At 42.8% G+C, this 24543-nt stretch overlaps 7 protein-coding genes and 1 long non-coding RNA gene across 9 annotated transcripts; 5 read left to right on the top strand and 3 right to left on the bottom strand.

The window, feature by feature from the left end:
* The first annotated feature begins 1498 nt into the window (after nt 1–1498).
* Nucleotides 1499–4496, top strand: LOC121952519 (uncharacterized). The gene is made up of 4 exons (XM_088088502.1): nt 1499–1697; nt 2330–2373; nt 2563–2746; nt 3402–4496. The coding sequence occupies exons 1-4, from the start codon at nt 1625–1627 to the stop codon at nt 3518–3520; spliced, it is 420 nt and encodes a 139-aa protein (XP_087944628.1). The 5' UTR covers nt 1499–1624; the 3' UTR covers nt 3521–4496.
* Nucleotides 4497–5652: 1156 nt separating this feature from the next.
* Nucleotides 5653–6905, top strand: LOC121952514 (histone H2A). The gene has a single exon (XM_042499258.2). It carries the CDS (start codon nt 5694–5696, stop codon nt 6072–6074), a length of 381 nt encoding a protein of 126 aa, XP_042355192.1. The 5' UTR covers nt 5653–5693; the 3' UTR covers nt 6075–6905.
* A 163-nt stretch (nt 6906–7068) lies between these two features.
* LOC148187167 (uncharacterized) lies at nt 7069–10312 on the bottom strand. Its single transcript, XR_015778946.1, has 2 exons — nt 8809–10312; nt 7069–8698 (listed from the first exon to the last, which is right to left on the bottom strand). It is a non-coding gene; the product is annotated as an uncharacterized LOC148187167 (long non-coding RNA).
* Nucleotides 10313–11390: 1078 nt separating this feature from the next.
* On the top strand, nt 11391–11807 carry LOC121952517 (histone H4). The gene has a single exon (XM_042499262.2). It carries the CDS (start codon nt 11443–11445, stop codon nt 11752–11754), a length of 312 nt encoding a protein of 103 aa, XP_042355196.1. The 5' UTR covers nt 11391–11442; the 3' UTR covers nt 11755–11807.
* Nucleotides 11808–11912: 105 nt separating this feature from the next.
* On the top strand, nt 11913–19370 carry LOC121952666 (histone H1t-like). Of its 2 annotated transcripts, XM_088088614.1 has the most exons (2): nt 11913–13886; nt 18682–19370. In XM_088088614.1, exons 1-2 carry the CDS (start codon nt 13458–13460, stop codon nt 18979–18981), a joined length of 729 nt encoding a protein of 242 aa, XP_087944740.1. In that variant the 5' UTR covers nt 11913–13457; the 3' UTR covers nt 18982–19370. The 2 variants fall into 2 exon arrangements, with proteins under 2 accessions (XP_087944740.1, XP_087944739.1); XM_088088613.1 differs by lacking the exon at nt 11913–13886 and having other exon boundaries at nt 17721–19370.
* On the top strand, nt 15231–15780 carry LOC121952513 (histone H3). Its single transcript, XM_042499257.2, has one exon. The coding sequence runs from the start codon at nt 15250–15252 to the stop codon at nt 15658–15660; it is 411 nt and encodes a 136-aa protein (XP_042355191.1). The 5' UTR covers nt 15231–15249; the 3' UTR covers nt 15661–15780.
* Nucleotides 19371–19450: 80 nt separating the features above from the next.
* LOC121952516 (histone H2B 7-like) lies at nt 19451–20442 on the bottom strand. The gene has a single exon (XM_042499261.2). The coding sequence runs from the start codon at nt 20057–20059 to the stop codon at nt 19688–19690; it is 372 nt and encodes a 123-aa protein (XP_042355195.1). The 5' UTR covers nt 20060–20442; the 3' UTR covers nt 19451–19687.
* Nucleotides 20443–20492: 50 nt separating this feature from the next.
* Nucleotides 20493–21556, bottom strand: LOC121952515 (histone H2A). Its single transcript, XM_088088615.1, has one exon. It carries the CDS (start codon nt 21507–21509, stop codon nt 21129–21131), a length of 381 nt encoding a protein of 126 aa, XP_087944741.1. The 5' UTR covers nt 21510–21556; the 3' UTR covers nt 20493–21128.
* Nucleotides 21557–24543: the final 2987 nt, after the last annotated feature.

Below are 24543 nucleotides of genomic sequence, written 5' to 3' on the forward strand. Positions count from 1 at the left end.
AAAATGAAAGGCTGTTTTGATTCAGTAAAATAAAGATGTAAAATTATGTTAATAAACAGACCATAACGTCACTGTAACTTTTTATTAATATATTTATAAACAGGTCTACATGCTGTCCGCTCAATAAACAGATAATAAATCATATTTCTAAATTCAAGGCAAGGCAAGTTTATTTGTATAGCACGTTTCAGCAACAAGGCAATTCAAGGTGCTTCACACAGATCATTGAAAAACAACAACAGGGGGAAAGAAACACATTTAAAACATTAGAAAAGAAGCATGTAAAAGGTGATTAAAAACAGCAAGTAGGAAAACAACAGATAAAACCCAAAAATATAAAAACACATATATTGAAATAAGAGTTGCAGCGCAGAGTTTCAAAGTAAAATATAAAATTTAAAAAGTAAAAAGCCTTTTAGTCAAAGGCAGCAGTGAACAGGTGAGTCTTTAACCTTGACTTAAAAGAGCTCAGACTCTCAGCAGACCTGATATTTCCTGGTAGTTTGTTCCAGATATACGGAGCATAGAAACTGAATGCTGATTCTCCATGTTTGGTTCTAAATTCAGCAAAATCTCATATACTTATAATAATACTAATAATAATACTAATAATAATACTAATAATAATAATGATAACAACAATCCTGTCCTCATCCTTCACTCGACTGCTCACAACTGAGTATTAAAACATCGTCACATCACAAAAAAATTGTATTTTTATTTTACTAGAACAGTATATTTTAAGGATAAAGTGTGAACCGGCTCCTTCTGAAGACATAAATCTGCATTTTAATGAATCAACAAACGGAAAAATGAATTTCATTTGAATCGTTTTTCTCTTTCATGTTACTTTACATTCATGACACAGTCTAACTTTCTGTTCTTTACCTTCTCAGACCATCCATCCATCATCCATCATCATCCATCCATCCATCCATCCATCATCCATCATCATCCATCCATCATCATCCATCCATCCATCCATCCATCCATCCATCCATCATCCATCCATCCATCCATCCATCCTCCCATCCATCATCCATCCATCCATCCATCCATCCATCCATCCATCCATCATCCATCCATCCATCCATCCATCCATCCACCCATCCATCATCATCCATCCATCCATCCATCCATCCATCATCATCATCCCTCCATCCATCCATCCATCCATCATCCATCCATCCACCCATCCATCCATCCATCCATCTTCCATCCATCATCCATCCATCCATCCATCCATCCATCCATCCTCCATCCATCCATCCATCCATCCATCCATCCATCCATCATCCATCCATCCATCCATCCATTCATCCATCCATCATCCATCCATCATCCATCCATCCATCCACCCCTCCCTCCATCACCATCCCTCCCTCCATCCATCCATCCACCCATCCATCCATCCATCCATCCATCCATCCATCATCCATCCATCCATCCATCCATCCATCCATCCATCCATCCATCATCCATCCATCATCATCCATCCATCCATCCATCATCCATCCATCCATCCATCCATCCATCCATCATCATCCATCCCTCCATCCATCCATTCATCCATCCATCCATCCATCCATCCATCCATCCATCATCCATCCATCCATCCATCCACATGGAGAACGATAAGCCTCCTCCGTACGTCCCTCAGGCCCCCGGCGGGCCCTCGGCCCCCGGCTATCCAGCAGGTTTGTCACTTTAAAATAAAATGAATTTTATTATTTATTTATTTATTTATTTATTTATTTATTTATTTATAACGTTTATGTTTACAATCAGGTTTAGTCTTTCGTTGTGATCATAGTTTTGGATTTATATAGCTATATATATATATATATATATATATATATATATATACATATATATATATATTTATGTTTGATGACTTTAATGTGAACATGTAAGGACTTTAATGAATTTATTAAAATATGTTATTCTAAAAATATATATCAATAAAAATAAATAAATATATATATACTATATGTAACTATATTATATACTATACTATATTATAAATATCCAAATTCACTACGAAAATGTTCGACCTTTTGAAATTTTCAGCACTTTATTTCTAAAATATGATGACTTGATTGTGAAAATGTAAAGATCTGACTGCTTTTTTCCTGATATCATGATATTTTTTCTGACCTGAAAATGTTACTTTTTCATTTTTAATGTTTTTTTTAAAGTTTCACCTCCGACTCACCGACTTTGAGTCCAAATGTTCAGAGTTGTGAAACAGTGTTTTGGTGTTGTGTCGGTCTGTTACCGTGGAAACGTGCAGTCGATGTGATCATGTGACCTGCTGTTGTCTCTGCAGCGTTGAGCGCTCAGCCTCAAGCCTTCCCCGGCATGCCATACCAGGTACCCAGCATGCACTGCTGCAGCCTCCCGTCTGCACAGAAAAAAATAAAAACGTCAACATTTTTTAAAAATCACCAAAAAGTTTTAAGTAAATACATAAATAAATGAGAAAAAATGCCAAAATGTTTCAAAGTACACACCCCGGGCCGCTCTGAGGTTTGGTGTGAAATGAGTCCGTCTCCTCTGCAGACTTTCCCCCAGACCTACACAGGAGGAGGAGACCAGACCTACTACCACGGACCACCTGGGCCCCCGGGGCCCCCGGGGCCCTACGTAACTCAGCCCGGGTACCAGGGCTACCAGAGCGGGCCCCCTGGGACCTCTGGCCCCTGGGACGGCCCCAAGATGTACGGAGAGCAGCCAAAACACACAGGTGTGTCAAAGAGTCCAGACAAACACCGATCACACCTGTCTGTCTGTCCACACCTGTCTGTCTGTCTGTCCACACCTGTCTGTCTGTCTGTCCACACCTGTCTGTCTGTCCACACCTGTCTGTCTGTCTGTTCACACCTGTCTGTCTGTCCACACCTGTCTGTCTGTCTGTCCACACCTGTCTGTCTGTCCACACCTGTCTGTCTGTCTGTCCACACCTGTCTGTCTGTCTGTCTGTCCACACCTGTCTGTCTTTCCACACCTGTCTGTCTGTCCACACCTGTCTGTCTGTCTGTCCACACCTGTCTGTCTGTCCACATCTGTCTGTCTGTCTGTCTGTCCACACCTGTCTGTCTGTCCACACCTGTCTGTCTGTCCACACCTGTCTGTCTGTCCACACCTGTCTGTCTGTTCACACCTGTCTGTCTGTCCACACCTGTCTCTGTTCACACCTGTCTGTCCACACCTGTCTGTCTGTCCACACCTGTCTGTCTGTCCACACCTCTCTGTCCACACCTGTCTGTCTGTCCACACCTGTCTGTCTGTCCACACCTCTCTGTCCACACCTGTCTGTCTGTCCACACCTGTCTGTCTTTGCACACCTGTCCGCTCACACCTGTCTGTCCACATCTGTCCGTCCTCTCCGTGTCTCTCAGTGTTTCTGGTTGAGCGGACCCCGGAGGAAGATGACGGCGGCGGCGATGTTTTGGGAGCGTGTCTGGCAGGATGTCAAACTGCTCTGTGCTGCTGCTGCCTCTACGACCTGCTGAGCTAAAACCTACGATGACCTCTGACCTCTGCTGACCTCTGACCTATGGCCCTCACCACCACTGAATCTCCTCTTTCCCATAATGCACCAGGGCTGCACCTCACCCTCACCTTTGACCATCAAAGTCTGAACTGGACATCGCTGTGTCCAAGTGGACATTTGTGTCAAAATTAAGGAAACTGCCTGAAAGCTTTAAGATTTCTTTTCACATGAATAGGACAGATGTGGTCACAGCAACCTTTGACCTTTGACCACTAAAATCTTATCAGTTCATCGCTGTGTCCGAATGGATGTTTGTGCCAGGTTTAAAGAAATTCCCTTCAGGTGTTCATGAGCTACTGCACTCAAAAGAATGAGAAGTCGAAGTCCAAGTGACCTTCAATCACCAACTTCTGATCAAGTTCATAATAAAGTCTGAATGGATGTTTGTGCCAAATTTTACAAAACTGCATCATGGCCTTCTTAATATATCGCACTGAGAAAAATGAGACAGATGAGCTCACAGTGACCTTTGGCCAACAAATTATAATTCATTTACTGCTGAGTGAAAGTGGATGTTTGTGCCAAATTTGAAAAAAAAAACAAACAAAAAACAACAACATAAAAACGTGTGTTTTAATTTTGACTAAAAAGCTGTTTTTACAGTCTTAACTTTGACCCTTCGAGTGCTCGGCGCCCCGTGACTGTTTTCATGTGTAAACGTGTTTGTTTGTTTTTCTGGCCAATAACAAGCTTCATGAAAGCGATGAAGAGCTGGTTCATCTTCTTCTTCTTCACCTTCTTCAGAATCTCAATCTGATCCCGAATGTCCGCAGAAACGTCCGGCACATGAATTATATCGTCGTTAAAATAAGAAATTATTATCAAATAAATAATTATTTCACTGGAGCAAAATATTTGTTATTATGAACAGAAGCACAAATAATAATCTTTGTTTCTTGGTTTTCTGTCACGACTTTAATACTGAAATAATTTGACTTCGTCTCTGTGAAGCGTTTGTTTATTAAATATATTTATTTAGAGTCACACAATGATTTCCTGATGATCTCACCTCAAAGCGTTTCTGTTAATGAAGCAGTTTTAACAACAAGCTGAAATCACCACACAGACAGGGACAGGGACAGACAGAGACAGAGGGACAGACAGAGACAGAGGGAGAGAGACAGAGGGACAGACAGAGACAGAGGGACAGACAGAGACAGAGGGAGAGAGACAGAGGGACAGACACAGAGACAAAGGGAGAGACACAGAGGGACAGACAGAGACAGAGGGACAGACACAGAGGGACAGACAGAGACAGAGGGACAGACAGAGACAGAGGGACAGACACAGAGGGGACAGACACAGACGGGACAGACACAGAGAGGACAGACACAGAGAGGACAGCTGTTTGTCTCACCTGGATCTGAAGAGGACTGCTCAGATATCAACAGGAAACCGTCTTCGTTTCTTCAGCGACTTCCGGTCGTCATCATCTCGGTGAGATCACCTGATGGACTGACGTCACAGTCCGGAGGGCGGTGCCTCGTGCACTAGAGTAAATACTTAAAGGGGGGGGGGACTTTTGACTCACAGCTGAGAGAGAAAATAAATAAATAAATACAAATTACATGGTAAAAAATATTTATTTTTAAACATTTTAGATTGTTATATTTGCAATATTCTAAAAGTACATTGACAAAAATGGACCTTCAAATTTTTCCAGTTATTGTAAGTTTATACTTGTAACACTACATCCATACTGTATTCAAAATTTTTTTTTAAAAATGACGTTTGTAATCATTTCGACTTTATTCTGAAATTGAGGAACTTTTGGTTGCAACCTTGAGGCTGAAACAAAAAAAATCTAAATATTATTCATTTCAACACACCATCTTCATCTGACATGATGAAAACAATTTATTTATGATTTTTCCCTGCTAATATTAGGACTTTATTCTGATATCAAGACACTCCGGGAATTACGCTTCGAACTTCTACAGTTTATTCTGAAAATCTCGTAAAGCATGAAACGGAAACGCCGTAGTGTAAATAGGAAGCTAGGAGGAGCTCGTTCGTGATTGGGCGATCACAGTTTGACTCCGTCTGACCAATGAGCGCGCAGCAACGCGGTATATCATCTCGCTCCGGGCGGCGGCGCATATTTCCAGTTTCATTGTGAGACATTTACAGAGAAAACATGTCCGGACGCGGAAAAGGCGGCAAAGTGAGAGCGAAGGCGAAAAGCCGGTCCTCCCGGGCTGGGCTGCAGTTCCCGGTGGGCCGCGTCCACAGGCTGCTGCGGAGAGGCAACTACGCTCAGCGGGTCGGCGCCGGGGCTCCGGTGTACCTGGCGGCGGTGCTGGAGTACCTGACCGCCGAGATCCTGGAGCTGGCCGGAAACGCGGCCCGCGACAACAAGAAGACCCGGATTATCCCCCGACACCTGCAGCTGGCGGTCCGCAACGACGAGGAGCTCAACAAGCTGCTGGGCGGAGTGACCATCGCTCAGGGCGGCGTGCTGCCCAACATCCAGGCCGTCCTGCTGCCCAAGAAGACCGACAAGGGCCCCAAGAAGTAGACCGACACCGGGACTCACCGGGAACCCGGTTACACCCCGAAAACCACAACAACGGCTCTTTTAAGAGCCACACACCCGAAACTACAGAGCAAAAACCCGGAACCAGCTGTGACAGAGTCCCGCGATACAACACGCACATCGACCAAACGGCGTAATTTAAAGTATGAAAATTAAAAAAACAGAAGTAACTACTACCACTATCTACAAAAACAAACTTGATAGTAACTAAAGTACCAAAGTATCATACAGTCAAAGTAAAATACTTGCATAATTGCCCTTTTATACCACTTTCAAATATAACAATTCAAAACCATGTAATTTGGAAATACTATTAACAAAAATTAATATAATTTTTTTTCAAGTTTTCTGTCAAACATTATTGTTAAATACTGTCTGTTCCTACTAGACTGTCTTTATTTGTTCTGTCTGGATTTTGCTGTTACTGAAGTAATTTGTACTTTTGACTATTTACATGTTATTTTCATAAATACATTTTGGTCATTTCTAATTGAATATTTCTTTAAAACTGGCAAAGTTACAAGAAAAAGACCTGAAAATCAGTAAGTTAAAAAAATCAACAGACACCTGAAACTATCCAGACACCTGCTACCTGCTGAGACTCATTTTAACACAACGTTCACAATGAGCCCAAACAAGCTAAAGTATTCAGTAAACAAATGCATAAAAAAATGCAAAAGTAAATTTAAAAAAAATCAATCAATCAATAAATTACTAATGATCATAGTGAATAAATTAATCTACCATGTGCTTTGTAAATATTATCTACATAAACATTCTTGATGTGAACAATAAAAGTTTATTATCAATGAGCATATCCCTGTAAAAAACCTCAAAGAGTTAAATCTGTTGATGGAACAAACCATGTCTCAAACTACAGATTCAATATTTGTAAGTTTTACTGACTCGTCAGAAGTTGTTGAGATCAAAAGTTGTAATTTGTTGAACACTTAGGGGGAAAAAAGATCAAATAAGATTAAATAAAATGAGATAATTTTTATTAGTCCCATTTGCATTATTACAGCAGCAAAGGCTAATCACAGCAGGTATGTGCAGATAAACAGAGCAAAGGAACAACATGAATTGTAAAAAATCAACACACAAAACTCATATTAGTGCTGGGCATAGATTAATTTTTTTAATCTAGATTAATCTCACTGCAATCCTGTAGTTAATCTCGATTAATCTAGATTAAAATTATAGATTTGAATTTTGCCAAAGACATTCAAAATAATATCTATCTATCTAAATGATGAAAATGCATCACAAACTGCTTGAGAAAGCTGTTCTACTATAATATTTGGTAAAGAAAAATAATGTCCCATAAGATTTACTTTGGTGTTTAACTTTTTTTTATTTTGTTAAACACAGACATTTAGGAGCACAGGTTCTGTCTCCATGTGGAAAAAGCTTTTTCCTGCTAACTGGAATGAACAGCAGAGGGCGCAGCCTCTGATAACATGACCCTAACTGAACTGTGGGCCTACATTAGAGGTCATGAAGAAGACCATTAACGGTCAGCAGCTTTGTGACACGGCTTGAGCCTAATCACTCCGGTCACTCAGGCAGACCAGCTCCCGCCTTGTTCGCGCCCCCTCCGCGTAATTCGACCAGGTATACATCCGCGCTTAAACAACAAAGTGAAATTGGTGCCTTGCTCACTGTATAGACCCAACTTAGTGAATAGTTTATCGCGCGATAAGAATCCCGCGTGAACGCAGCACATTAACGCCGTTAATGGCCCAGCACTAACTATATATATATATATATATATATATATATATATATATATATATATATATATATATATATATATATATATATATATATATATATAAATAAAATGACGAATGAATCTACCTTCTCTATCTTTTATTTATTTTTATTATACAGTTTAAGTGCATTGATCAAAGGTTTATTGTTAAAATTAGTTTAAATAATTTTAAGTATACCATATAAAATGTGTAAAAATAAAGAAGAGAATATGAAATATATATATATATATATAAAAGATAGATTCATTTTTTAAACAGGGTTCAAAAAATGAAAGAACGTGTATCCTTGATCCTGCTGCATCTTTGGGACATTAGTCAGAGGAAGGCGTGGTCGAGGAGCAGCTCTCGGTCAGTTGAGTCAGCCTCGCCCTAATGCCAGCTCTCCTCCCCCTCTTACTCTTTCGGTTTGGTTTCTCCCCTCTGGTCTGACTGGCCGCTCGGCTTTTGGCGCTTGTGCAGATTCTCTCGAGGCCTTCTGCATTCAGTCCAAGGCCTAAACGACTTAATGATGTTGATGACTGCAATTAATATAAATAATATCATTGATTTAAAATCGAAATATGTTTCAAGTAAAAAATAAGAGCTGAGATAATTAACATGTACTAAAACACACCTGGGTGATAAACATAAGTCAACAGTGAGAAGTGCTTTCAGTATTAAAGCTTTAAATCAATCACATCAGCCAAAAGCTTCAACAGAGAGACTCTCACCATCACACAGACTCCACACTCTTCACGTTTCCAAAAACTCACCTGCTGAGACTCACCGAGACTCAAGACTCACCTGCTGAGACTCACCGAGACTCAAGACTCACCGAGAATCATGATTCACCTGCTGAGACTCACCGAGACTCAAGACTCACCTGCTGAGACTCACTGAGACTCAAGACTCACCGAGAATCATGATTCACCTGCTGAGACTCACCGAGACTCAAGACTCACCTGCTGAGACTCACCGAGACTCAAGACTCACCTGCTGAGACTCACCAGCGACCTTTTTGTGTTGAACACAAAGATTTTCTCTGGGAGGACGAGTGTGAACCTCTGGATGTGGATCCATGTGGACCACGGGTTGTGGTGAGGACGGACTGGGACAAAGGGAAGACGTCTCAGATGAGACAAACACTAAACGGCCTGATTGGTTGAAAGCCCACTCACCACGGCAAGGTCCAGGCCACGAGTGGGAGGTTAGTGAGACGAGACGAAGACAGTTAGTGAAGACAGAGAGGGGGAGACCCAAAAAGACGAGACAAGTGGGAAAAGACATAGAACCGAGATGGAAAAACACGGACTCAGTGACTACATTTGCTTTTTATTGATATCTTTAACTGTTTTTTTTTTTATCTTTGAAAAGATGTTAAATCTTAAAAAGTTCATCATTAATATTATTAAAAAATAATAATAAATCTAGACTTCAAAAACAGTGTTTGTTGCTCGTTAGTTAATAGAGACAACACATTTTATCTTTGAAAAGATGTTCAATCTTTTTAAAAAAAAAGTCCATTATTAATATTATTAAAAAACCCAGAAATCTAGACTTCCAAATTAGTGTTGGCAGTTTGTCGTTCGTTTACGCGATTGCAAAAAAAACCGAATAGAGACAACACCTTTCTGATGAGTATGCCACCGAGGCAAAACAGGGAGACTCAGTGACTTCACTTAATTTTTATTTTAAATATTTTTAAAGATTTTAAATCTTTAAAAATATTTTAATTCTTTGAAAAGGTGTTAAATCTTAAAAAGTTCATCATTAATATTATTTAAAAAAAAACATAAATCTAAACTTCAAAAACAGTGTTTGTTGCTCGTTAGTTAATAGAGACAACACATTTTATCTTTGAAAAGATGTTCAATCTTTTTTTAAAAAAAAGTCCATTATTAATATTATTAAAAAACCCAGAAATCTAGACTTCCAAATTAGTGTTGGCAGTTTGTCGTTCGTTTACGCGATTGCAAAAAAAACCGAATAGAGACAACACCTTTCTGATGAGCATGCTGTCGAGGGTTTCTCCGTTTATTTGAACAGATTGGAGCACTTTGTAAAAAATGTCAAGAATTTGGAGTACACTATAATTTTCTTTCTCTTTCAAAAGATCAATTATTGGCCACATAATGTTAAATGAAATGCTGATGGTAACTTCACCTGCAGTGATTCGCAGCTGCTGTTGGTCCAGCTCCAAAGACCAGGAGATGTTTTCCAATCTTTCTCGAATTGAATTGACAGAGTTTCTGGGCCATTCTGTAAAAAAATTATCGATTCTTCTAGTTATTTGATATATTAGTCCATGAAATTCCATTGTCGATTCCATCTCTTTTCGTAACTCCAGAGGACGCTCGGGTTTTTATGTGTCCCCCTGCTCTCTGATTGGACGATGATCACCGTCTCACCCCATGACTCATTAAAAAGTTTGGCTGATGAAATCTGCGGAGACATTGCTCTCTTCTTTACTCACAAGCTCACATCAGGTCGAGGAGATTAACCCTTTCATGGTTCCTGTATCCTGTGGCGGGTCGCAACAAACTGTTTACTGCATAAAAAACACAAATGTTTACGTTTCACTCATTTAATGAATCTTTATTATAATCAGTGATTCATATTAATCTAAGTAGTAATAATGACAATCATTAGGACACAAAAAAAGAAATTACAGACCCTGATTTTATTTTCATGGTAAAAATAACGTAAAGTTGCAGTAAACTTATATAAACTATAAATATGCGCAATATTCTGTGGAAGTCAGCTGTCCAAATTGTCTTTGATATGAGGATTAAGTGTTTTTTTTTTTGTTACGAAATTGATCTAATGGGAGAAATGACAATAAAAATAATAATGTAACACACATTTATATATATAGCAGTCTCTGTGAGGGTCTGAGGACGCTGTCAAGTCCTCTGGGACAAACTGGGATTTGGGCTTTAGAAATGAAACTGACCTGACTCGTCTGCCTGTTTCCTTAAGTTTCGTTGTGAGTGTTGATCGCGGTTACAGGAAGTGAAAGTCGCTCTCTGAGTGAGTGTGTGTGTGTGTGTGTGTGTGTGTGTGTGTGTGTGTGTGTGTGTGTGTGTGTGTGTGTGTGTGTGTTTAGGCTATAACATGTGGATCACTGTGTGTGTTTGGCTGGTGTCGGTTCGTTCCGGCGGGTGTTTAGCAGAAACACGGCCGCTTCGGACTCTGATCTCTTTTCAGCATGTAGTATAGGCTACACACACACACACACACACACACACACACACACACACACACACACACACACACACACACACACACACACACACACACACACACACACACAGCAGCAGCTGAAAGTGGTGGCGCTGAAGCTGTAGTAATATCGTACCTCCTGTTGGGAGACATTTTCTTTCTTTCTTTCTCCCCTCAGCTCTCTTCATACCACCGCGAAACACTGAAACGTTGTCCTCCAGCCTGCTGCTGCCTGACGTGTCTCAAAGCGGCTGAGTTTGACTCCGCCCACCGAGACTCGGTCCTCTTTCACGTCCGCCGAACCGCTTTAACATCAGCCGGTCAAACGGCGGGAATCTCACTGTTTATGACGATCACACTGATCTCGATCAACCATGTCCGGCAGAGGAAAAGGCGGGAAGGGTCTCGGTAAAGGAGGCGCGAAGCGGCACCGTAAAGTTCTCCGTGACAATATCCAGGGGATCACCAAACCCGCCATCCGCCGTCTGGCTCGCCGCGGCGGAGTGAAGCGGATCTCCGGTCTGATCTACGAGGAGACCCGCGGGGTGCTCAAAGTGTTCCTGGAGAACGTGATCCGGGACGCCGTTACCTACACCGAGCACGCTAAGAGGAAGACGGTGACCGCCATGGACGTGGTGTACGCGCTGAAGAGGCAGGGCCGCACCCTGTACGGCTTCGGAGGCTAAAAACTACAAACGGCTGAGAAAAACTACAAACCAAAGGCTCTTTTCAGAGCCGCGCACTTTATTCTGAAGGGACACTTCCTGTTGACACACACACACACACACACACACACACACACACACACACGATCACAAAGCAGCAGTCTTTATCCCGCCTTCATCATGTGAAACATCCAATTACAATCCAATCAGAGCAGCATTAGGACACTGATCAATAAAGAACAGTCCCTAAGGGTTATTAACAAAAGGTCTGTAGCAGTTATTCATTTTCAGGAACTGTTTATTAACAGTTCCTAAGAGTTAATAAGTCACTAGGTTAATAACAAACAGTCCCTCAGGGTTATTAACAGTCCCTAAAAGGTTAATAACAAACAGTCCCTAAGGGTTAATAACAAGCTGCAATAAGGTTTTACAGAAACATTTAAATGTAACATTCAGAGAACATTTTGAGGATGTTTCTCAGAGCCGATAATGTTCCTGTGAGGTTCAGTGCTGTTGAACGTTTGAGCTGTAACGTTGGCTTGTTGTTTTGGTGATGTTGTATCTGTAATTTTGCTTCAGATGCTGTTTTCCTTCTTTTTATTCTTTTTATTCACTCTGTTTTATTCTTATTGTATGAATGTCAGTTTCCATTTTATAATATGTATTCTGTGCTAAATTTTATGTCATCCTTGTTTTTATCTGACATTATTATCAGGTGGATTTTATCCAGGTAGAGACACATTCTGTGTATTCTATTGTGATTTTATTTCTACGTGCAGGTTTTGTTCTCTCTTTTTGTCTTTTGTGTGTCTTCGTGTGAAGCATTTGGTGCATTTGATGCCTGTTGTGAAGCGCGTTGGGCTGCATTTCTTGTATGAAGAGTGCTATATAAAACGTTCCCATAATGTTACATGAGAGCAAAGTTAGAACGTTTTCAAAGCAGCATTCAGAACATGTTATTGATGAGAGATTACACAAACAAACAAACAATAACAAAAACAATACAAAACATTTTGACGTTTTTTTGTCTCTATGGGGAATGTGACCCTGAATTTCAGAGGAACGTTTTGGGAACTAAAAGAAAACGTTGCAGAAACGTTGCTCGGAGGGTTTTTGGTCCAAACTTTGCTGGCTGGGTTTCACCTGATCACTGTGACGTCATCACCTCAGGCTCTACCTGCGACAGGTAACCGCCCCCCTCTTCCTCCCTGTGTTTACCACCACCCCAAAACCCACCGATTAACGTCCAAAAAACCTCATGACTGCGGTGTCCTCGGCTTTAATGTGTCCTCGGGTGTCTCTGCCAGCTGCTGCACCGAATATCCGTCTCACACGCGCCGCTTTGAGACGATTTTAGAGGCGAAATGTGGAGAAAACTCAGCGCTCACAGTGCAGAGCGACGGCGCGTCGGAGCGGTTTGGAGCCTCCTGGAATGAATTCAAGGAGTCCTGGAGGACAGACACGAGCTCGGTGTGAAGACAGGGACGGTCTCTGTCCGCTGCAGCGACACCGGGGTTTTCAAACGGTTCTCCGGGGCGGATTTTAAACCCAAAATGTGGAGGAGAAAACACAAAGTGACGGCGGTCCTCAGCGGGGCGGCGGCTTCACTCTCCACGGTTCTCACCTGCTTCATAAATGCGCCGTCTGACAGCTGAAGAGACACAGAGACACAGAGACACAAAGCGACACAAAGCGACAGCCAGCGGAGACGCACAGACTCACAGATGTCGGATCCGGCTCCAGCGGCCCCCCCGGCCAAAGACAAAGCCCCGCGGAAGAAGGTGCGCCCCCGCCCCAAGAAAGATGGACTGTCCCTCCCGAAGATGATCCTCAGCGCGGTGGGTGAGTCCAATAGCCGCAGGGGGGTGTCCTTAGTGAAGATCAAGAAGTACCTGATCGGGAAAAACTTTGACGTGGTCAAGAACCGGACACGCATCATCCAGACACTCCGGAGGTTGGTGGCCAAAGGTCTTCTGAAGCAGGTCAAAGGTCAGGGGGCGTCCGGCTCCTTCACGCTCCCCAAAGTGGAGCCCAAACCAAAGAAGAAGACGGGGGTGAAGAAAACTACCAAACCAAAGTCACCGGCCAAAAAAGTCACCAAACCAGCAAAGAAGCCCAAGAAACCAGCAGCCAAGTCGCCGGCCAAGAAAGCTGCCAAAAAGAAGCTGCTGAAGAAGAAACCAAAGAAGGCCCAGCTGAAAAAGAAGACCCCCAAAAAGACCGCGTCCAAAAAGCAAACAGTGAAAAAGCGTCCCGCAAAGAAACCCATGGCCAAAAAACCTTCAAAGAAACCTGCAGCGAAGAAGAAATGAAGCTACTCTGAAATCTGAAAAACGAAAGAAACAAAAGGCTCTTTTAAGAGCCGCCAACTTTTCTACTGAACAACAGCTCTGACAATCCCAAATCATATTCATATTTAATAACAGCTCCGACAATCCCAAATCATATTCATATTTAATAACAGCTCCGACAATCCCAAAATCTGATTTTCTTTATTTTCAGTTTATGCTACATTATTCTCTTATTGCCCGTTCTGGAGTGGAAACGTCACTTGCATAATATATATTGTATAATATTGTAATACAATACAATTATTATACAATATTGTGTATTGTATAAAACAATACAAAACCAATAACAATATAAACCAAATATTAATTCTTTTCTGTGTTTTCAGTGTGTTAGTTTTTGTAGATGTAATACATTTCCTTGATTTAGAGTTTTTAAAAAATGTGATAAACAGTTTGAATTAAATTATTAAAAATGAGTGTTTGTCCTCATGAAACTGGTGCCGTCAATGTCTTCTGTTTGTCTCTGTTCTGTTTGTCTCTGCTCTCTGTTTGTCTCTGTGTCTTCTGCTTGTGCCCGTCTTCAGCCGATATCCTGCCATTGTCTCCGTGTCTCTCCTTGTCTCACTGTGTCTGTGTCTCTCCCTGTCTCACTGTCTGTGTCTCTCCCTGTCTCACTGTGTGTGTGTCTCTTCCTGTCTCACTGTGTCTGTGTCTCTTCCTGTCTCACTGTGTCCCTCCCTGTCTCACTGTCTCTGTGTCTCTCCCTGTCTCACTGTGTGTGTCTCTTCCTGTCTCACTGTGTCTGTGTCTCTTCCTGTCTCACTGTGTCGCTCCCTGTCTCACTGTCTCTGTGTCTCTCCCTGTCTCACTGTGTGTGTGTCTCTCCCTGTCTCACTGTGTGTGTGTCTCTCCCTGTCTCACTGTGTGTGTGTCTCTCCCTGTCTCACTGTGTCTGTGTCTCTTCCTGTCTCACTGTGTCGCTCTCTGTCTCACTGTCTCTGTGTCTCTCTGTGTCTGTCTCTCCCTGTCTGTCTGTGTCTTCCGTTTGTCCCTCCGCTGTGTCTCGCGGGCGTCTTTGTTTAAATTTTTTCTGTCCAATCACCGTTGAGGCTCAGCGCGCGCGCGGCCCGTCCTGGACCAATGAGCGGCGGCCTGTCTCTGGCGGCGGCTTTATAAAGTGGCCGCCGCGTCCTTCGCGGACAGACAGAGACAGACAGAGATAGAGATGGCTAGGACAAAGCAAACCGCCCGTAAGTCCACCGGAGGAAAAGCTCCCCGGAAGCAGCTGGCGACCAAAGCCGCCCGGAAGAGCGCCCCGGCCACCGGCGGAGTCAAGAAGCCGCACCGTTACCGGCCCGGTACCGTGGCTCTTCGAGAGATCCGCCGCTACCAGAAATCCACCGAGCTGCTTATCCGCAAGCTGCCCTTCCAGCGCCTGGTCCGGGAGATCGCCCAGGACTTCAAGACCGACCTGCGCTTTCAGAGTTCCGCCGTCATGGCTCTGCAGGAGGCCAGCGAGGCGTACCTGGTCGGACTCTTCGAGGACACCAATCTGTGCGCGATCCACGCCAAGAGGGTCACCATCATGCCCAAGGACATCCAGCTGGCCCGCAGGATCCGCGGAGAGAGGGCCTGAACCGGGACCGCCCACACACCCGAACCGGATCAGACCACAACGGACACAAAGGCTCTTTTAAGAGCCACACACACACACCGAGAGAGCTACACGTCCTTAGCCACACACACACACACACACACACACACACACACACACACACACACACACACACACACACACACACGGAGGGGGCAGACTGTGTGTTAATAATAACAATAATATTGAGTCAAACGCAAACAGCGACTCTTTCCTGCTTATTTGGGGGATGATTGTTGACAAACTTTAGCAAAAAGTATTGAACGTTTCCCGCTCTGCGGTCCACGTTACACCTGAGCCCTCGAGAGCCGAGACCAGCAGAGCTCCTCCTTCTCCTCCGTCACGCTTTTGTTTAAATATTCGCTCTTTTTTTAGTTTCACACGGTTCCGTCTCAGTCAGTCTCACTCGGTCAGTGTCCTGTCCCTGTCCCTGTCCCTGTCCCTGTCCTGCTCTGTCCACGAAGTAGCTGCAGGGTCCCGTTCTTGTTTTGCTCTGCGTTCATTAGGTCCTTAAAAAAAGAAACCACATCGTTACACGGCAACAAAAAAAGCGTGTAAATGCATAAATAGAGAAGCTGAGCGGGTAAACAGGTCAGCTGTGGGTTAGGGTAACTTCCGTTACCGGAGCCGGCAGCGCTGAGTGATGCTGAGAGGAGGATTTTATAACAAAACATTTCAATGTTCACTAACTAACTTTAGCAGAGCGGAGGCCGATCGTCCTCAGGTCACACAGCCGATAAAGATACCAAACAGTCACCAAAGTGGATCCGTGCACCACATCCTACCAGAACCAAACCAGGAGCGGTTCTGATTTGTTTTGATTGACACCTGGTTGGTTTTCCAGAGAGCAGGTGATGTGAAACCTCTGAGCACGTTGACCCTGAGAGGAGGGAAACCGTTATCTGTCAAACTGAGTCGGTCACCATGGTAACTGACCGTGTTTCTACCTGTCTCCTCCCACCTGAAGCACACTGTCAGACACGGTCCGTGTTTCTGCAGCCTGATCGATATCGAAGCAGAATTCTTTCAGTGTGGTATTTTGTTATAACGGCACAGGTTTTCATTACAATCAGTCGTTTATCTTAATAACGTCCTGCTGCCGCACATGTCTAATCTCACACAGCGCAGACGTGCGCTCACGTCAGAGCATTTTGTGCATCGTGCTACGTTTTTCTTATTAGTATTTCATTGAATTTTCATACACACATCACCACATTTTAGTGTACCAATCAATGACTCCAACAGGTATAACATAAATACAATTTTGAAGGAAATATAAAATTAATATATTTAAAATAATAATAATAAAAAACCTTAAATCAAATTTAAAAAAGCAAACATACCAACATACAATAAAAGACAGTGAACCAAATCAATAATAAATATCAGTGAATAAAGTCCGTCCCCACACGTGTGTCACCATAATCTAACCCACAATCATCACAGTAACTCTCAGGCCCATAAACAAAGCTCCTGTGGTGTTTTTGCTGTGAGCTTTATATCAATATTAAATATGAATGTCCTCAGCAGGACATGAGTCCAGAGGACATTTATGTGTCCAAACAGCATCCTGTTGGCCTTTAAACGACTACACGTTCAAACGGCCGCCGAACGAAGATTTACTCCGTTTAACGCGCCGAACTCAGAGTGAACACGCTCACAGCTGATTGGACGGATTCAGATCAGCTGATCTGGACCCCAAAACTCAAGAGTTTCTGGTCTCAGAGTTCAGAGTCACTCAGAGTCTGATCAGAAACCTGCTGATAAACCTACCAGACTCTACTGTCAGTGTGGCGCGAAACGGTTTCAAAACAAAAACAACACAAAAGTTTCAAATGTGCTCTACCGAGCAATTTTATTATTATGTTAGTTTTTAAAGGATGATTGTACATGTACTAACGTGTGTGTGTGTGTGTGTGTGTGTGTGTGTGTGTGTGTGTGTGTGTGTGTATGTGTGTGTGTGTGTGTGTGTGTGTGTGTGTGTGTGTGTGTGTGTGTGTGTGTGTGTTTTCCTCATTTCTGCCTCTATACAGCCTCTGATCTGTTTCTCCTAAAAAACAAAAAAACCTGCAGTACACACGGAACTTCTGATAGACACGAAATGTCTCGTGTGACGGAGCCGATCACCTGAGGACACGCGCTCCGTGACACCTGCTGATATATATATATATATATATTCTTATGATGGGACTTTATCATTTGTCAGTGAAGTGTTTGTGTCGCAGTGTCCCCGCTGAGGAGACAGCTTGTCCTCGGAGACACGGAGCAGCTCCAACAGGAAGTGAGCTGCAGTCGTCAGATAGCGGCACTTTGAGACAAAGCGGCGGGAGCCGCGGCGCGGCGCGGCGCCGCTCCCGGCGGTGACCGGCGGAGGTTCGGAGGCTCCCCGGACTGAAAGCGGAGAGAAGCGGAGCTCCGCGGCCTCAGCGCGAGGAGACGGCGGTCCGGTGCCGGCCCGGGCCCCGGCGGTTCTCACGGCCCGTTCGGGGCCGGTGATCGGTGCGGAGAAAACACGAGCTGCCGCGCGGCTTCAGGGCCGCACGAGGACGGAGCGGCGGGTTGAGTCTCCACGGTTCTCATGGCGTGTTTAAGAGCAGCGTCCCGCTCAGACCTCCTCAGTCTCTGTGAGGAGGAGCCGCCTGCAGCATGGCAGACCCCGAGCAAGCACCCGCCGCCGCAGCCGGCGCCGCCCCGGCGGCCAAACCGGCCAAAACCACCAAAGCCAAATCCACCAAGAGCCCCAAAAAGAAGTCCACCAGGAGGCCCAGACCCGGCGTCCAGGGGCTCATCGTGTCATTTATAACTGCGTCCGCTGAGAAGGGCGGCGTGTCCCGGGTCTCCATTAAGAAGGGTCTGATGGACAAATACGACGTGGATAAGAACAAAGTCCGCTTCAACACCGCCATCAGGAAGCTGCTGGAGAAGGGGATTCTGGTTCAGGTCAAAGGCAAATTCAAGCTGAGCAAGAAAGCGGAGCAGAAGACCGCAAAGAAACCCGCCAAGAAGAGCGCAGCGGCCAAGAGGCCAAATGCGGCCGCAAAGAAGTCTCTGACGAAGGTGAGGAAACCTGCGAAGACCACGAGCCCGAGGAAGACCGCCAAGAAGGCCAAGAAACCTGCAGCTAAAAAACCCACCGCTAAGGGACCAGCAGCCAAAACACCAGCAGCCAAAAAAGCAGCCAAGAAACCTGCAGCCAAGAAACCTGCAGCCAAGAAACCTGCAGCCAAGAAACCTACAGCCAAAAAACCTGCAGCTAAGAAGACCGCCAAACCCAAACCGAAGAAAGCACCGAAGAAGAAGTGAGTCTGGGTTGACACACCAACAAAAAGGCTCTTTTAAGAGCCACACACCCCGACTGTAGAGAGCAGGTCCACCTGTGTGTTTATACACCTGTCTATACAATACACACCTGCATATACACACCTGTGTTCAGCCGTTTATCACGGATCATCACCGGTTCATTCGGTCAGTAATTTAGGGACTGAGTTATTATTATCATTATTATTTTAATGATACTAAGAAAACAATTCAAAAGACAGACCTGTTAAAGTGTAAAGAAACTTTAACTTAAAGTGTTCAGATCTGTAACGAGTTCCAGCTGTTCACTAAAGTCTTAATTCTGTTTTTCACTTACACACAACTGCAGTTTAAGAGGACATTACCTGAAAACAAACTATTGTATTAACTTACAAACACGCAAATATTGGTTGAAATATTGATGCTTTCTTTTACACTCATGGATTTAAAAAATTCTTCCAGCAGTTCAGGTTAATCAAGTTAATTAAAATAATTTATTTTTTTCAAACATATGCAACATTGTTTTTGAAAGTATTTTAAATGTGGAGGACTTTATTCATGCGTGAGGATGTCCCGCAATGATTTAATAAGACGATGAACAGGATCCTGTCTGTAGATTTGAGTGTGTGGCTCTGAAAAGAGCCTTGTTGTTGTTGTTGTTGTTGTTGTTGTTGTTGTTGTTGTTGTTGTTGTTTACAGGTGAGCTTCCTGTTTACTTGGAGCTGGTGTACTTGGTGACGGCCTTGGTGCCCTCGGACACGGCGTGCTTGGCCAGCTCCCCGGGCAGCAGCAGGCGCACGGCGGTCTGGATCTCGCGGGAGGTGATGGTGGAGCGCTTGTTGTAAAGAGCCAGGCGCGAGGCCTCACCGGCGATGCGCTCAAAGATGTCCCCGACGAAAGAGTTCATGATGCTCATGGCTTTGGAGGAGATGCCGGTGTCGGGGTGGACCTGCTTCAGTACCTTGTAGACGTAGATGGCGTAGCTCTCCCTCCTGCCCCTCCTCCTCTTCTTGCTGCCCGGTTTGGTGGTTTTAGAAACGGCTTTCTTCGCGCCCTTCTTGGGGGCTTTCTGCTGCTCAGGCATTTTCTTTCGGAGTGCTTTTGTCTCAAAGTGTGACTTTTCTTAACGCGGAGAAGTTTATTTTATAATGCGCTTCATGCAAATTGCTCTGCGCTGTTGCTCGCACAGGATTGGCGGAATTATCGGACGCGTCTGAGCATGCACCAAACAGTGACTGAGGCTGTAAACACCGCAACAGTTTGTCCCTGAAAACGGCCTGACGGGCTGTGAAACGATATTAACCCTTCCTGTTAACACTCTAATTTACAACCACTTTAGAACAAATATGTCCACGTTCATATAGTTATTACATATAAGTATTATTTCCCCATTGTGGGTGGTTAAATCTCTCAATAAACCTCAGTACTGATCAGAATTACCAAATATTTAAATGTACAGGTGACTTTAAGCCTTTAAATGCTGATTTCATTACACACATCACTGTCGCTTTGTATGAAAGTCAAAGGTCAATACGTTGATTGTAGCCTATAGAAAGTAACGAGTAACGAGCAGAATCTATGAATAAAAATAATAAACGGAAACCATTACAGGATTGACTATATTGTTCAAAACCAGACAGAAATGAAATAAAAACAGTCAAGTATGAGCGCTCACCGGTTTCCGGTTTTCGTGATAAAGTCAGTATGTTTGCAGAACAGTTTTGACATCATGGAGGCTGTGAGTTGTAAACGGTTCGTTTTGATAATATTTCCATGTCAGGTATTATTGAGAGATGGTTTTAGAGAATCTCTCCTTAATTCGACACATTTCACACTGAAAACGAAAGAAAATCCTTAATTTGACAACGAAAAGCTTGAACGTTTCTGCCGAGTGTTACAGAATTAAGGATCCTAACAGTCAGAAATGAGGTTTATTGTCGTTCATATCGAAATATAGTTTTTCTATAAATGAAATTTGCTTGATAACTTTTAAAAACATAATTTGCTTTGGTCGATGTGCGTGTTGTATCGCGGGACTCTGTCACAGCTGGTTCCGGGTTTTTGCTCTGTAGTTTCGGGTGTGTGGCTCTTAAAAGAGCCGTTGTTGTGGTTTTCGGGGTGTAACCGGGTTCCTGGTGAGTCCCGGTGTCGGTCTACTTCTTGGGGCCCTTGTCGGTCTTCTTGGGCAGCAGGACGGCCTGGATGTTGGGCAGCACGCCGCCCTGAGCGATGGTCACTCCGCCCAGCAGCTTGTTGAGCTCCTCGTCGTTGCGGACCGCCAGCTGCAGGTGTCGGGGGATGATCCGGGTCTTCTTGTTGTCGCGGGCCGCGTTTCCGGCCAGCTCCAGGATCTCGGCGGTCAGGTACTCCAGCACCGCCGCCAGGTACACCGGAGCCCCGGCGCCGACCCGCTGAGCGTAGTTGCCCCTCCGCAGCAGCCTGTGGACGCGGCCCACCGGGAACTGCAGCCCGGCCCGGGAGGACCGGCTCTTCGCCTTCGCTCTCACTTTGCCGCCTTTTCCGCGTCCGGACATGTTTTTTTCTGCTACTGTCGAAGCCGAAAATAATAAAACTTCACCGAGTACACGGAGCGTATGTTTTCACTCAGCTGCTCTCTGATTGGCCAGGCTGAGCGGCAAGATGATTGTCCAATCAGAGAAGAGCTCACGTCAAGTTCCCTTATTTAGTATTACACTTCTGCTTTATGCTGTTACTTCAAAATAAAACGCGACGGCTTAAAACGGAGGTGTACATATGCATATGCATATATAATAACATAATATTCAGAATGTATTACTAACATTGTTAACAAAAGCTTTGCATTATTTTATGAGTAAATTATGTAACAGATTTTTTTTGAGGAAAAGGCGCCTCTCTTAACCCTTTGAAACCACATAATTTCTTTCAAAATCAAGAAAGTACAAGAACATTTCTGGAAATTAGGAAAAAAAACAACAACCCCAAAACAATTAATAATAATTTAATTAAATTAAAACAAACAAAAAAACGACATGGAAATGACCTGGGAGAAGTTACTGAAAAACTCAAATAATTCAGTGATATGATTTAAATATTAAATCTTTAATTTTAGATATATTCCTCACTAGTTTTTTCAACTTGACTTCTTTTTTCATTTGAAAACTTCTTACCAAGTGGCTTTTTTGTGTTTTCGGAATAAATCTAACCAAAGTGCTCAGAGTTTTTAAAGGGTTAACTGCTTTTTAAGACATATTGAAAAGTACATACATACTATTTAATTGTTCATTAATAATAAAAACTCTCCATGCATATATTAACTGTCATATAGTTTTTTTTGTTGTTGTCTTTATTTTCAGCTTTAGTTTCTTTTTTTAGTAAGAAATATTCCACTAAGTGCAAATAATAATAATAATAATAATAATAATAATAATAATAATAATAATAATAATAATGAAATCAAAGTAAATCAATAAAATAAAATTAATAATTAAATTCACATAAGTATTTTGAAAAAACTAGGGAAATGTCTTGGCAGTAGCTTAGAAAAAATTACATTATAGTTATCGTAATGTCATATTTGAAATTATGAAATTATATTACCAAATTATTATATTTTTTCAAGCAATTTTTCCAGGTCATTTCCTATTTTTTGTAGGTTTGCTAATTTCTTGCTCATTTTTGGGTCATTTTCCTCTGTAGATTTCCATTTCCTGCTTCTTCTCATGTTTCTGAAATGAATTAATTCCCAGGTTTTGAAAAGTTAAATGTTTGAACGTCTGAGCAAATGTATTTGATATTATATATAATATCTGACAGACTTTATTTTTCATGGGGCAATGTTTTTGAGTGAGTGCTTTTTTAGGCGAATATTAAATCATAAAATTAAGTTTTAATTGAGTTTCATGTTATTTTTGTCATTACGTTATTATTATAATAACAATGTTATTATGAGACTAATATCAAACACGTGTTTCATATTAATGTTGCTCTGTGGAAACTGATGAAGATGGCCAATTCCTCACCAAACATCGAGCTGTTTAGAAACGTTTCGTCACTTCCGGCTTCGGCGCGTAACTCGAGACGGGTTTCGAAACGTCACGTGATCAGTACAAACTCCTGACACAAAGTTTAAAAAGACCGCGGGAAATGCGCGCGTTTGAGCTGCTGCATTGTTCTGTGGTGAAGAAGTAGAGGGAGATTTGTGACTGATACATACAGAAATACATACATAGACTTAGATATGAAACACACACACACACACACACACACACACACACACACACATATATTATAGCTGTGGAGGCTTTTGGGCCGGGAAAAGGGAGCTTACAACAAAAACATGATTAATGGCTGCAAAGCAAGCCTCTATCAGCAGATGCCAGTGTGGCGCGAACAGGTTTTGAAACGTTTCAAAACGTTACAAAGCAACGTTTCAAACCGCTGCTCGTCTCTCCTCATCACAGCTGCTCCGTTTGAATCTAGCCCCACCCACATGCTGTCAGCCAATCACAGTGCTTCCCTTCTGCTATCAGCCAATCACAGTGCTTCCCTCCGTTCACCTCCCCTCCCCCTAAAGGTGTGTCTCATTTCTACCTGTGTGTTTCTTTCCGCTCCTGTTTGACCGTGTCCATGGCGTCCTGCTCCTCCTCGCGCTCCTGTCGCGCTGCTCCTCCTCGTGCTCCCTCTCCTCGCGCTCCTCCTCACGTCGTTTTGGTTTGTTTACACCTTTATTGTCTTCCCGCTCTCAGTTCGGTTGTTGTCAGTTTTGTTTGTTGTTGTTTTTTCCAAACTGAAACTAACAAACAGACAGACACGAGGTGCGGAGGCTCACTCGGGGTTTGTACGGTCCTTGAAAAACCTGGTAAAGCAATTCCCAGGCCTGGAAAAGTTTCTGAGAAAGTAAATATTCCCTGAAAGTTTTTGAAAAGTCTAAATTTTTGTGTCACGAGCTTGTGAAATAACTCATGACGTGTTCGAGGACTGTTGGATATTTTAAATCTCCACAATAATGTCAGTTTTTACAGTTTCTGGCTGGTGAGTGGGGTCATTTCAGGGGAAGTTTCAATGTTTTGGATTTTTTTTTTTTTTTTTTTTTTTAGGGCAGCACACAACTTTCAATGTCTGGATTGCCAAAATCTTTAACTTAGAAAACACAAAATAAAAAAATTAAATAAACAAATACAATTGCCAAAATGTTTTTTCTCAAATTTCAACAAACTAAATAAAAAAGTTGTCTTTATAAATCGACCCCAAAAATGTAAAGAAAAAAAAGTGCCAAAATATTTTCTTTAAAAATCGTAGAATTAAAAAAAAAGAAGAAGAAAAGCCTATTTTTGCCAAAAAGTTTAAAGAAAGAACCTCTGCTTTATATTTACTGAGAAATCCCTGAACTGACCCTAAAACTGACCCGCGGGTCCTCCGTTCATTCAATTATTCAGTTCCATCCGAAAAATAAAAAACGTTTCCTATATAAACCGAATATTGACAAAATATGTTTGTTTTGTCATTATCAGTTTTAAAGGAAACAAAAACAAATAAACAGGGAAACGCAATAAGTCACACTTCTGTTTTTTATTTTTATTGATTTAT

The sequence above is a fragment of the Plectropomus leopardus genome, chromosome 15 (genome assembly GCF_026936395.1).
Source record: "Plectropomus leopardus strain MGB_pleo_1.0 chromosome 15, ASM2693639v1, whole genome shotgun sequence".
NCBI classification, from domain to species: Eukaryota; Metazoa; Chordata; class Actinopteri; order Perciformes; family Serranidae; genus Plectropomus; species Plectropomus leopardus.

Bases quoted from the DNA above. Each gene is read 5' to 3' on its own strand.
- LOC121952519 (XM_088088502.1), top strand. From the start codon at position 1,625: ATGGAGAACGATAAGCCTCCTCCGTACGTCCCTCAGGCCCCCGGCGGG. The intron at 1,698-2,329 runs GTTTGTCACTTT...TTGTCTCTGCAG, and splicing joins GGCCCCCGGCTATCCAGCAG to CGTTGAGCGCTCAGCCTCAA. The intron at 2,747-3,401 runs GTGTGTCAAAGA...CGTGTCTCTCAG, and splicing joins AGAGCAGCCAAAACACACAG to TGTTTCTGGTTGAGCGGACC.
- LOC121952514 (XM_042499258.2), top strand. From the start codon at position 5,694: ATGTCCGGACGCGGAAAAGGCGGCAAAGTGAGAGCGAAGGCGAAAAGC.
- LOC121952517 (XM_042499262.2), top strand. From the start codon at position 11,443: ATGTCCGGCAGAGGAAAAGGCGGGAAGGGTCTCGGTAAAGGAGGCGCG.
- LOC121952666 (XM_088088614.1), top strand. From the start codon at position 13,458: ATGTCGGATCCGGCTCCAGCGGCCCCCCCGGCCAAAGACAAAGCCCCG. The intron at 13,887-18,681 runs GCCAAAAAGAAG...AAACCCGCCAAG, and splicing joins AGTCGCCGGCCAAGAAAGCT to AAGAGCGCAGCGGCCAAGAG.
- LOC121952513 (XM_042499257.2), top strand. From the start codon at position 15,250: ATGGCTAGGACAAAGCAAACCGCCCGTAAGTCCACCGGAGGAAAAGCT.
- LOC121952516 (XM_042499261.2), bottom strand. From the start codon at position 20,059: ATGCCTGAGCAGCAGAAAGCCCCCAAGAAGGGCGCGAAGAAAGCCGTT.
- LOC121952515 (XM_088088615.1), bottom strand. From the start codon at position 21,509: ATGTCCGGACGCGGAAAAGGCGGCAAAGTGAGAGCGAAGGCGAAGAGC.